The sequence below is a fragment of a genome, unplaced genomic scaffold (assembly GCF_019419815.1).
Source record: "Pyrus x bretschneideri cultivar Hongxiangsu unplaced genomic scaffold, Pyrus_bretschneideri_v1 Contig61, whole genome shotgun sequence".
Lineage (NCBI taxonomy): Eukaryota > Viridiplantae > Streptophyta > Magnoliopsida > Rosales > Rosaceae > Pyrus > Pyrus x bretschneideri.
In genome coordinates this window covers 2,280,422-2,293,832 of record NW_025999800.1, presented here as the reverse complement: position 1 = coordinate 2,293,832, position 13,411 = coordinate 2,280,422, and the positions used below count along the sequence as shown (strand labels likewise).

The window sequence follows — 13,411 nt, the reverse complement described above, 5'->3', positions numbered from 1 at the left end:
TATTATATTTTGAAATTTACATCACATAACTTTGAAAATACAATCTTTTTGTTTCCAAAATCTATACCACATTTGTGAGCATTAAAAAATATATGTGTAGGAATTCATAACAATGCCAATGTTTTCAACACTTTAGGCCCTATTGTGTAAAATTACACTTGATTTTGCCCTCATTTTCTCACATTTTTCTGATCCCATTTCCCAATTTATCATCATCATCCTCATCCTCATCATCATCACCACGGAAAATTTTTAGGTGTACCGGGTACACCAAATTTTTTTGGTGTACCCTCACTCATTAGAATTTTTTTGATGTACAAAAAGTGAGGGTGCACCAAATTTTTTTGGTGCACCCTCACCATTATGAGTGAGGGTACACCAAATTTTTTTGGTGTGCCGGGTACACCGAAAAATCCCTCCATCACCACCACTTCCAACCCAACTGTATGTCCAAACTGTCACTTTCCTTTTCTTCAAAGTCTGCAGCCCTCTCCATCCCATTGACTGCCAAAACATTTCCACACCATTTCACTCCACTCCTCTCAAATAAAAAACTCAATTGAATCAACAAACCCTAAACCCCCAATTTACCCTCCAATGCTTCTCCAAACTCAATCTCTCACAACCCATTTGTCCCTTCCACTTCCTCCCTCAAAACCCACGCCCAAAATCCTATCTTTCACTCCCATAAAACAGAACCCATTTCGCAGAACTAGATTCAGAGCCCTAAGATGCTCGCTTTCGGCGGTTTCGGAGCCGACCCAGTTGGAAACGAAGACTCACAAGCCGGTTCCAGCTGAGGTTTCCAGGACAATTATGGAGTTGGTGTCTGTGGGCACGCTTTCTACTCTGACTCAAGAGGGTTGGCCTTTGGGGATTGGCGTTCGGTTCGCGGTCGACCTGGAAGGGACTCCGGTGTTGTGCTTGAATGCCTCTAATCGGCAGTTTTCTATTGACAGGAGGTCTAGCTTCCATGTCCAGGTGCTTTAAAAGGGTCTACTTTTTTTTAATTTGGATGATTGATTATGAAGTTTAAGGTGATTCTTGAGGTTTTCAAGGTGGTGGTGTTGTTTTATTTGGTGCACAGTTGGAGCAAAGCGGGCTGCGGACACCTCAGTGCACGATTTTAGGCAGCATTGACAAACCAGAAAATAGGGCAATGTTGAAGGTAAATAGTTTTTGCTCATCTGGAACAAGCTTCACTATGAAGTGGTTTGTTACCTATGGCTTTACCATATGTGTGTTAGAATGCGGCGTGTTGCTTGAGTTGTAAGGAAGCATCTTGAAAACATAATTGTTGCTGATTTATGCGGACTAAAGATAGAATTCACTAAGAAGAATGCAGAATTAGAAAAGTAACACAGTTAATGTTTCGTGTATGTCAGACTTGCATTGTCTTCAACTAACTGTAACTAGTCCATTTCTGATTCCATTGATTGCAGTAAGATAAAATACTGGATCGTTAAGGCAGACTGCCACAGCTTTTGTCAAGTAGATGTTGGAGCTATCACTTCAATGTTTGGCTTGCGTAACATTTGTGATTGAATAATTGTTTACAATGTTATATGCTTGACAATTGGATTGGGTTGGGTTTGGGCTGTGATCTTAGAACATCTCCAATGGAGTCCCTACAATTGTATAGTCCCTAAATATAGGGACAAATGACTTCCAATGGGCCGGAATTGAAGTCCTCAAAGTATCTCAATATATAGGGACTCGCTGGATACTTTAAAAGAATTCTCAAATATGGGGACTACATATAGGGACTCAAATAGTGAACTCCATATTAATTTTGAGTTGGAAAGGTGCTTCTCTTTATGTTTTTTTTCCTTGTTTTTTGAACCCACCCAAGTGGGGCAACCTTCTCATTTGCCTTTTTTTTTTTTTTTTTTTTTTTTAATTCTTGAAAAATCAATGGTAGAGATAGTTTTTTATTTTTATCAATGGTTACAATGTTTCAATGAAATGAATAATAATTTTTTAATATTTTAGTCCCTATATTTAGGGATTATTGTATAAGGAATTTCCTTTGTAGATAATATTCTTTTAGGGACTTGAATATTCCTCTAAAGCTCATAAATGAGTCCTCAAAGGTTGTGGTGGATTTCCCTAAGTAGGGATTCCCATTGGAGATGCTCTTAGAACTTGGATTTGAATCCAGTTTTTGTACAGACATGAGTTCCAGCATATGTGGTTGGATTTATTTACTGGACTCAGTTCTCCGACAGAAGCATACACTGACCCATGTAGGTGTTATGTGTAGTGGCCTTTTGATTTGATTCATTCTTAAAAGAAAAATGAAGAACCTTGTGATCCATTTGAAGCTCATAAAAGCATTAGTTTTTGATCTGTTTTAGTTTCTGCTAGTATCTATTTATGAGGTAGGATGTTATATCATTTTAGTCAGTATTTCATCTGGATTTCAATGCCGTTTCTTTCAGTACCTTCATTCAGTATGGAAAAAGAGGTTTGGAGAAGAAGTTGATGAAGATCTTATATATGTTGTTTCTGTGGAACGGGTACTTCAGTTGGAGGACTTTAAAGAGGTATTATGGTATTTTATTTGCCCCTGTGCTGGGCATAGTAGTCGTAAGCAATAGTTATTTTCTATACTGGTAGTTTGGGAAGACTGGCATTGGCTAATGCTTCCAAGTTTTGCCCATAGGCTCTTAAGTTGGCACATATTTGAGATGGAGGAGTTATTCAAAAGCAGATCTGTTTTCTAACTTTTCTGATACTCTCACAGGTTGGTATGTGGGTTACATCTTCAGATTATAAAATGCACAACCTGATCCTCTTAGGGATTTTGCGGTAAAGCTAGTGAATGAGATAAACACCAACAACATTGAAGATATTAATCGTTTTTGCAACATATATGCTGATTTGAACTTCCAGGTTTGTGCCAACTCACTTTTTGTGATTGATAGTTGTGTTGTCTATTGCATATTGACAGCTTGCTAAGTTGGTACCAGAAACACTGAATTACATACAAAATTCTTAACTTAAGCTAGAGAGCAGCAATGATAGTTGCAAGGGAAAAACTACATTTGACCAATAAATGTCTTTGTTCACCAAAAATGAAATTGAGAAACTAAGCAACCAATGACTGAGATTTCAAGTTGGGGGTTCGTGCTATTTGATGAAATAAATCATCCTAGACCAAATGGCATTCCCAACTAAACTGCCATGTTACTTTTAAATCACGCGAACCATAATTTGGATGCTTTCAACTGTATGGACCCGTCTGCAAAGTTATAGCACCTTTCATTTTTATTTACATGGTTACGATAAACCAAATAATCATTCTACTAGAATCTTAAATGCATTTTACCCTGAATTATTGAATCCTTATTGACATTCCTTGAGGACTTTATACATCACTTTATCAGTGAATCTGCTTTATATTGTGTTTTTCTGTTGCAATATGGTCATGGTAGCTTCCTTGTGCAGGTTTCTGAAGCAAAACTGGTTTGGGTTGATCGGTTAGGCTTTGACCTGCATCTTTGGTCTCCTCAGGAAGGTATATTTGAGGTTCGCATTCCCTTCTCCCGGGAGGTGACGGATGAGAAGAGTGCAAAGTCAATGTTTAACTGCATGTCTCAATTAGCTTGGGAGGTGGAAAAGAATTTCCACGCCCCAGATTTCGAAAGGGTGAAACAAGTTAAGAAGATAGCCTAAGAGTAAACTTGGTACGTGCCGTTTTTATAAAATGTACGGATATGCTACTTTAGATGCAAAAAGGGCAACTTGGTTGTGCCGTGTTATCTTCGTAGGTTACGACGGCCAACCCCTTGATTGAGTTTGTTGATTATGTACGTGGGTTCCGTATGCCCATTTTTACCAACTCCCACAGATGTCAAGATTCAAAATTTTGAGATCGTATTTGAGTTCGATATAATTCGTGAATGAATATTTTTCTTTCCTTGTTATTGCATAGGTGATCCTGTTATGCTCTAAATGTCTTGAAAATTTGAAAGAGCCCCAAATTTTATTTCTGATATTTTGTTCGAGGATTGTAAGTCTCAAAATTTGGAGTCAACGTTGCACAAAACCATCCTTTTTCCTTCAAGTTTGTAATGTGGTTGCCCGTCGCCTAGCTAAATACGCACTTGCAGTTAATAGTGCGATAATGTGGAACGAGGGTCCTCCTGTTGTAATTCAAAATGCCTCTTCCACAGCATCACTTGTATTTGAGTTTATTCAGTTCAACAGAATCGTTTGTAACAAAAGAAAGTACAGTAAAGGATCAAAATGCAAGAAAAAAAACCACGAAGACGAAAGTGAAAGTACAAGTGAACTGCAGGGACTAGTATTGCAATTTAGCCAAAAGAAAATGTAGCGGCAAAAGATGAAGAAAAACGAAGCGAAAAGAAAAGGAGCCTCCTTTCAGTGTTCATCTCGTCATAAAATATCATAAACCCTAACCCCCTCTCTATCATTGAGGCAGGTAAAGCTTAAATTAGGGGTTTTTTTTTAATACGTTATTCTCATATCTCTCTATCTTCTTCTCTGAATTCGCAGCCCTAGCAAGAAAACCCAGATTTTTGAAATGGGTTACGCGCAGCTGGTTATTGGCCCTGCCGGCAGCGGCAAGGTGAATTTCACTACCCAAAATTTACTGTAACACTCACTCACTTGCAGCACAATCATATGGGAAATCAGTAAAAGTTAATATTTTTTTGATGTTTTTGTGTACCCATTACAAGTTTTGATTGGTTTGTTTGCTTGACTTTCGATTTTTTGCTGTAATTTGCACCAACTGTTTGAATGTGGGATTCATAAGCTCATGGGTATTATTATGTTTGTATTTTTTATGTTATTATGTACCCTTTTGTAGTTTTGATGAGTTTGCTTTGCTTTTCGGAACTTATCGGCTTATTGATGTAATTTGCGGCAAAATTGTTTGTACGTGGGATGCTTCATAATCATATGGGCAATTACTATGATTAGCATTTCTTGACGTTTTGGTGTGCCCGATACTAGTTTTGATGAGTTTGTTGACTTCTTGTAACCTGTCAACTTATTGCTCTAATTTGCCCTAACAGTGTTTGAAAGAGGAATACCTTATAATCACGTCAGGATCGCTATGACTGCATTATTTTGATGTTTTTTATATACCCATTGCAAGTTTTGATAAGTTTGTTTACTTATTGGAAACAGTCGACTTATTGCTCTAGTTTGCACGAACACTGTACGGCTATTGGGAGGAGTATCAATATTGTTAATTTGGATCCTGCTGCAGAAAATTTTGACTATCCTGTGGCCATGGGTAAGTAGTTAATTCATTTAGTTGCTCGCTTGTTTGGTTTCATGAACCGCACTTAACTTGTTCTCTGTTCTTTTCTCTCCTGCAGATATTAGGGAACTTGTTTCCTTGGAGGATGTTATGGAGGAACTTGGTTTGGGTCCCAATGGTGGACTTTTATACTGCATGGAGTATTCTTTTTCCAAATTGTTCTCGAATTTTCTTATGTTCTTTTCGTTCTTTTACTTGGAATGATTGCTATTCTTTTGAAGGGCACCGCATGGAGTCTTTGCGTGTGATAACAGCAGCGAATCATTTTGTACCACTTCTAGCTGTACTCCTCTCTCTAAATCTTGTAATTTCTTTGGTGAATGTCCTTAATCTTGATTTCTAGACACCTGGAAGACAATCTGGATGAATGGCTCACGGAGGAATTGGACAATTACACGGATGATGACTACTTAGTTTTTGACTGCCCAGGTATCCATACTAATCGGCATGTTTTGTTGTCATTATATTTTGTCATGCATTGTGGTTGAGATCTATTGATGGAAAAGTGGACTAAATTAAGGTTAACTTTTTCATGAATGATATTATTGTTACATTACAAGGAAAAAGCTGTAGTGCTCGGTGACATGTTTCTGGAGTTGACAGCAAGTCTCATACTAGTAAAAGCAAAATTATGTCTAGGCTCCTAGTTCTCTGTGCGTGGGTGTTTAGAGGAATTTCTGTGAAACATACTAATCTTAGGCTTCCACTTGTGTTATAGGCCAGATAGAACTTTTCTCGCATGTGCCTGTGCTACGGAACTTCGTGGAGCATCTGCAGCGTAAAAATTTCAAAGTCTGTGTCGTCTACTTGCTTGATTCTCAGGTCTGTGATAAGTTTCTGTAGTTCTATCATGTAATCTTTTCTCAACAAATATTTTCGTCCTTCCTTGGAATTACTGTTTATAACCCCAAATAAATATATTTATTCTTCTATTGAAACAGTTCATTACGGATGTGACTAAGTTTATTAGTGGGTGCATGGCGTCTCTTTCTGCCATGATTCAACTTGAATTACCACATGTTAATATCCTCTCCAAAATGGACCTTGCACCGAGAAAAAAGGATATTGAAGAGTGAGTTACTCTATCCTCTACTACTTCTATTAACCCATCCTTATTGATCTGTTTAGCTTATTAAAAAGCTCAATTTTCTTTTGTATCTTTAATGTTCCAGCTTCTTGTATCCGGAGCCTCAAGTTTTATTATCAGAGTTGAATCAACGCATGGCTCCTCAGTTTGCAAAGCTAAATAAATCTTTGATTGAACTGGTGAGTTATTGTGCGCACGTTTCTTATATAATTGTATCCATTTGAGTTTGTGAATTGGAGATAGCTGTTTGGCGAAGCGTACTTTCTTCTGGATGAGATTTGCCTTTATGGTTGTTCTGTATGGTTTGATTTGGTCTCTTGGTTGTATTATCTGTATCAGTTATCCTGTCAGTTGAGAAGCCATATAACCTTCACTTGACTTCGGCTGTGGATTATAGTAGAGGTTATATATAGTTTAGGGTTGTACCATGTCCTGTACCCGACTAACATCAAGTTTTGTGGTGATGGTTACGACTTGTGGTACTTATAGGCGTTGTTTTGTTAAACAAAGTAGTCATAATCTTACTGGCCACGATAAATTAGTGGAGTAAGGAGTGACTATCTTGTTGATTGGTTTGTCAGGTCGATGATTATAGCATGGTGAGTTTTCTGCCGCTAGACTTGAGGAAGTCAAGCAGGTGCACACTCTCTCTATGCACATTTTTATGTATCTATCTATCCATCCATGCACGTTTTCCTCTACGGTCTTTTCATGCATGTATTGACTGTTCGATTGATATCATCTACGATAATGTTGGGGTTTCTTTTTGCACACACATCTTTTTGGCAGCATGAGCTATGTCCTGGCTCAGATCGATACCTGCATTCAGTTCGGAGAAGATGCCGATGTGAAGGTTAAGGAATTTGATCAGGAAGAAGATGACTGAGCTTATTAAACTTTTTACCTCTTGATCGTGAAACTACCGTTGCAGCCCCTGCTGCAGCTGTTTTGAATTGTGAGGAGTGAAAAAGGTGATTCAGGGTAGTATTGTCAATCTACAAAACAAATTATTAACGTGAGTTATCGGTCGGTATTTCAGAGAATTTTATCTTATATGCGTCTACTATTAACGTGATTTTGAGGATCTACTGTTGGATTGACGATATATTGAAAAACTAATCATTTTAACAATTGAGTTTAAAATACGAACATTTTGGTCAGATTGTCCGTTTTAGAATTTTATTTCCTTTTGGTTGGCAATGAGGCATTTGATCAATTCATCCAATTTCGTATCCGACGATCCACCTTTCTCCACGGCATGACGTACCATGGTCCCCTGTACTCCTGCCCTTACCCTAGCCCTCCTCCCTTTCTCACCTTCCATCAACTCCTCCATTCCATCACAAATCACATAGCGATCTACGGTCGTGATCTTCTCTGGTTTAACCATCAGCCGGCCCTGCCTTCAGTCCCGTTGCAACGTACATGGCATTCAGTGGTTGCTCTGCTCCCATTGGCCAAGCCAGTAGTGGGACCCCCGCTGACAAACTCTCCATCACTGAGGTCCACCCACAATGGCTCAGGAAACCCCCACCGTCGGATGCGCTAGGATGCTCCGCTGGTCCCCCCAATCACGTACAGCCAACCCTCTCCCTTCTACCCTTCTCTCCCACCCTTCATCCGGTCTCCACGTCTTTGATCGAACGCCCCATACAAACCGACACCCTGCCATCTCCAACCCGTAAGCGATCTCGTCCATCTGATCATCCAACAATGGCATTTGTATACCAAAGTCTGAGATTACATGCCACACGACAGGTGGAATGTCAAATGATAGACACGTGTCCAACGTCCTAACTGTGGAAAAAGTCTGAGATTACACAAAGTTGGCGGGACCCACCGTCAACCATCTCATGCAGAAGGGCTTCAAATCGTGGTTTCATTTTCTCTATGGCTTCAAACCATGATCTCACTACAACTATGAGAATTAGAATGAGTGGGAAAAGATTTTGAGTTAGGCTTTTTTATAGAGTTTAAATGTGTTGATTTGTTCATAGGATTTTGTAGAGAGTTTAATACATAGATTTTGTGAGGCGCTACCTTTGTATTTCAATGTATTTACAATTAATCTAGGACTATATAGGTTTCAATTCTCTGTACGTACTTTGCCCTATTTTTGCTGAGTGAGTATATTCTCTTTGCCGATGTGATTACAATTCACTGCACCTAAAGATGATGAAACAAGAATAAAATGTGATTAATTAGGACACCTTCTCAGTATGTTTCATGGACTTTTCATGGATTCAAATTTGAATTTTTTTGCAACAAAGTATAGGAAAATACTGCAAAGTTGATAGTTAGTTTATATCATGTGTGGCCCGCTAATAAAACTTAACAAAAACAAACTTAAACATACGAGGATTCTCCATTTCTTATTGAGCAATTTTTTTATGTATACATCCGCCTGACGTTTTTAATTCACACAAATTATAACTTGTGATTAAGTGAGACATATTAACTATGTCAACCACTCTTATTATAATGCATTGATGGCACACCATGAGTTGTGTTATCTTTATACAAATAAAAATTGCTCCTATTTTGTTAGGTTTTTTTTTTTTTTTTTCTGCATTACTTCAATTCTTCTGAACTCTGGTATCAGGACCTTTCTGCATTACTTCAATTCTTCGTAACAATTGGCATCTTTATAAAGAGATCATCTACTTGAGCCATATTTTGTAAACTATATATGTGATATGATAGTTTGGAGGTTCGGTTCATTTTTTAAATCATCAATGAGAAAGAATTCAACCATCAACTGTCAGTTTGCAAAATATTATCTAAAAACATGATCTTCAAGGCATTTTCCTACTAGATAATATTTGGGGCAGTTGCACACCAGAGGCCTGAATAAAACTATGTCAAAGTCGACTATGGTGAATGCTAAATTATTTTTCCAAGTTCAAATTGGAACTCGTAAAGTAGGAACAATCGTGATGGAGCTGCGTAAGGACAAAAGCTCCTACATCATTCAATGATTTGAAGATATAAAGTGAGGGTTTAGTGATTTGTTGTGTTATTATAGCTTGACGTGTTTTGAGATGTTGGATTTGTTTGTACAGCGGAATATTTCAAGTGAAAAACTTGCTTTTAGTGTGTTTTCGCCCCTCCAAATTGTACCACGTGGATGATTATATTTTTCAGACTTCAGGTGGTCGTAGGACCACATGGGTCCTTATTTTCATCCACGCTTGAGTCCTGACTACTGCAACAGTCGAAATATTGTAAAGATATGTTTCTACTTACTTTTCTTTCTTCAAACAGGAACCTCATTCACACTTGTATCAATTATACGTGATTAATTATGTATGTTGTACACCTCTCCCCAAAACGCAAACTCTAGTCACGATGGACTCTAAAAACAACTCCCTTACAAGCATAATGTATCACAATATGGCTAACACTCTTCCTCACATCATGAACAAGTAAATTCTTTTTTTTGGTAAATACAACTAATTTCTCTGTAATTTATGGTGGTCATGGTGGAAATGTGCCTTAAAACCAATCATATGATGATACTTTACGGACATTTCAAACTAATGTAGTTCATTTCAAACTAATGTAGTTTAAATGTAAAGGGCAAAGATTATTGTTTGAGCCGTCTAATATAAATGTTATATGCTTAAACGATAAGTCCAAGGAATATGTGATTGGAAGAATGTGATCTAAAGAAGTTAGATTCATGAGACCATTCTTTCGTTGACACATCCTAAACGTTCCTGATCATAGGATTGTCAATTGGGCATTGACAGTCCGTTAAGATCAGTACGTGCTATGTCTTCTCTCAGGGAGAGTGACTAGTCTCGAGTCATTGGTGTGTGTGACATCAAGACAAGTACGTAGGTGCTCAATAGAGAATGAGTTCACTGAACACGATCAACGAAGAGTTCTCATATTCATGTCACATGAGAACTCATGGTTGGGATAATGCAAATTAGTCTTTTGACCTGAGGCATCACAGTTGTCTTGTGGTTAGGTCCTTAATCTTTGATTATGTCAACGTCACTCTATCAGGGTGTCCACGGCATCGTTGGGGTTAAGCCACTTAGCCATGGAGGCAAGTGAATGCGCAACAAGGGATCTCTAACCTTCAAACTGTTTGAGGGAGAATACTCTATGATATGATTTAGAATCTCTGGCCAGAGTATGAATGAGATGTTGGAATGCGTTCCAGATCACATTCAAGGTAATCATATAAGTACAAGATTCACATTGGATAGTAGACATGAATAAACTATCAAACCAAACAATGTGGTCAAGAGTATTGTATTAGAGAAAGACCGTATTGCATTTGTAATCCTAAACTGAATAGGTTCTCCACCTCTTCTGATTAGCTTGGGTAACCATGATATGCTGCTAGGTGTCACTCATGGTTTGTGGAAGCCCTAAAAGTGTATTATCACTAACGGGAGAATTGAAAGTAAGTTTCAATTCACAATCGATTTGAAAGAGTTTGAATCGTCCACTGCCTCGCTAAAAGGAACCTAATGGATCGTACACCGTGTAAGGTAGAGATTGAAGATTCAACGGAGATGAGTAAGAATAATTAAATGGTTTAATTATTTATCTAAGGCTAGGATTAATTAATATGTTAATTAATCAAACGAATAAGTTCGTTAAAGACCTCGGGTTAGTATTGGGCCGCAAGGCCCAATGGGATTTGAATGTCAAGCCCATTAACTCAAGTTGTATGACAATTTGAATAAAACAAAGGGCTTCAAAGCCCAATAAACCTATAGGCTAGCCATGTGTAAAAGAATAGGGTTTTTGGTCCATTAGGTCACTTATTTGAAGGGACTATATAAAGGACTTTATAGCCTAAAATTTACTAAGGGTTATTTTTGGGGGAAAGGATGAGAACATAAGCTCTCCTTTCTCTCTAAAATTTCGGCCAATCTAGAGGGGAATAGCTAGCAATCTTACTTCCTCTAGGTCACTCATTTCTTCTTCAATATACCTTGGTGTGGAGACTTAGAGGTTCTCAATTTTGGGAACTTGGAGAAACCTTTTCATCCATCCAAATCCATGGATCCAAGATGCAAGGAATGAAGGCCCTCTCTTTGGGTGATTAGCCTTTGCTTATGCAAAAAGGAATCTACAAAGGTATTGATTTCTCAACTCATTTTGTTTTGAGTTGAGTCTTGATTCACCTATCTACTAGGCTTTGAATTTCATGGGTAAATGTTTTGTTTTAAGTGCATACAAGCATGATTCCGCCTTTAATTGTTAATTGCATGCTATTGATGTTGCTTAAATGAACATGTTTTTCACAAATTTTCCTTCAAGTGGTATCAAGAGCCTAAGTCTAGTAGTTGGTGAATCCTTTTGGGTTTTGTAGTTCATAGTTTGTGATTTGAATGTTGTAATTGTTACAAGCTTTATTCTTGCTTCTTTGAATGTAAATTTTGTTAGAAAATTTGCCATCTCAAATGTTGTAGATGTAGTTCATATGAGCATGAATTTTGGAGCTAAAATTTGGTGCCATGTTTTTGGGGAAATTCGGCCAAATCCAAAGGGTGGAATTTTGGGTTCTTGTTTAACTTGTTAGAAGTGTTTTAAAGTGACTTTTGGAACCCCTATGTACCCTAGTATGGTTGTATGTTATTTCCCTTAAGTTTGAGTGGTTTTGGTATGTTTTTGGGTGAAGAATGTTCATGAAGCTCTTATGGGTTTTCATGAAAGTTCTTCATTGTTCTTGATATGTTCTTGCCAAGAACAAAAGGTTTGGTGTTTTGATTCAAAGTTTTGATTTATTTCATAAAGTTTTTGTTTTGAAATATTTCTTATGTTTAAATATATTAGATATTTATTTTGAAAAATTAAAGAAATTATAGTTGGTTTGGTGTGTAATGATTTATTCCATTACACACACCCCACTTACAAAACTTTGAAATTTTTTTTTAAAACTTTGCTTCAATGGCCGGCCACCCTACTCAATTAGGGTCCTTGTGGGGCTTTCATGCAATTATATAAAGTTTTGATACTTTTGTGTATTTGCATTTTGACCCAAAAGTTTACGTTTTTACGTAAAGGTCCAAAATCACTAAAAGGACAAATTGTTTTGCTCCTTTAATGAAGTTTTATTTTTTGTGGAAAATTTTGGGTTCTAGTTGTAATTACATGAAGTAGTGGACTTTTGTGTTTTTACAAAGTGACCCCAAAAGTTTAAGTTTTTGCAAAATAGCCCAAAAGTTGAGGTTAATTGCACTATGGCCCAAACAAGTTGAGGTCATAGCATTTTGGCCCAAATTAGGTAGAGAACAAAATTGTTTTGTCTCTTTAAATGAGAATTGGATTTTCATTTCATTTAGCTCCATTTAAATCAATTCTATGGATACAAAAACCAAATGAAAATGTTGCATTCAAGTTTAATTAGTTAAAGCGTTAATTAATTAAAGAAAGGGTGATTATGAACCTTAGCCTACGATAATTGAGCTATGTGAAAGGCCGTTTCAAATTTGTTTGAACCATGGGAATGTATAGATTAAATTTTGGTTGTAATTTGATATGATCAATTGTTGTAAAAGAGCATAAGCTCTTCTTTACTTTAAAGTAATTTGATTTGATCAATTGTTGTAAAAGAGCATAAGCTCTTATTTACTTTGAAGTACTCCTTTCTTGTTTTATTCGATATGCATGAAATTGGAGTAGTTGGGTCCAACGCCCAATAAGACAACACGCCTTAATGTGATTAAACGCGTAACTAAAATCAATCTCCATCCCTAGACCGAGATTCAACACTAGGCTCGTGTTTGAATCGAATCAAAGGTTCATAGTCATCCTAAGGCCCTAAGGCAACTATAGTCCATCAATGAATGCAAACCTTATGTTAGTAGTATCATATACTCTTGCTTTAAAAACCGTTTTAAAAGCTTAGTGGGAGTATTATATACAACTAAATCAATCAAATGGACCAATAGTTGTAATAGGACCAAAATGTTTTAATTGGATTAAAATGTATGTTTATATATGATGAGACCTAAAAACCCTCAACCAAATCAATATTAAGTTGATAAGCGAGAGATGCT

General features: G+C 37.2%; 2 protein-coding genes across 5 annotated transcripts; both read left to right on the top strand.

Annotated features, from left to right (window-relative positions):
* The first annotated feature begins 470 nt into the window (after positions 1-470).
* On the top strand, positions 471-3,929 carry LOC103926826 (glutamyl-tRNA reductase-binding protein, chloroplastic-like). The gene is given in 6 exon segments (XM_009335706.3): positions 471-981; positions 1,088-1,168; positions 2,442-2,546; positions 2,747-2,774; positions 2,777-2,895; positions 3,451-3,929. Coding segments are annotated over 6 exon segments (945 nt in total). The 5' UTR covers positions 471-597; the 3' UTR covers positions 3,679-3,929.
* A 423-nt stretch (positions 3,930-4,352) lies between these two features.
* On the top strand, positions 4,353-7,543 carry LOC103942020 (GPN-loop GTPase 3). 4 transcript variants are annotated; one of them, XM_018646206.2, is made up of 10 exons: positions 4,353-4,443; positions 4,522-4,594; positions 5,161-5,269; positions 5,355-5,436; positions 5,640-5,725; positions 6,015-6,118; positions 6,238-6,368; positions 6,469-6,562; positions 6,965-7,020; positions 7,173-7,543. In XM_018646206.2, exons 2-10 carry the CDS (start codon positions 4,550-4,552, stop codon positions 7,267-7,269), a joined length of 804 nt encoding a protein of 267 aa, XP_018501722.1. In that variant the 5' UTR covers positions 4,353-4,443; positions 4,522-4,549; the 3' UTR covers positions 7,270-7,543. The 4 variants fall into 4 exon arrangements, with proteins under 4 accessions (XP_018501722.1, XP_018501723.1, XP_048428479.1 ...); XM_018646207.2 differs by having other exon boundaries at positions 4,362-4,447; XM_009352220.3 differs by having other exon boundaries at positions 4,372-4,594.
* Positions 7,544-13,411: the final 5,868 nt, after the last annotated feature.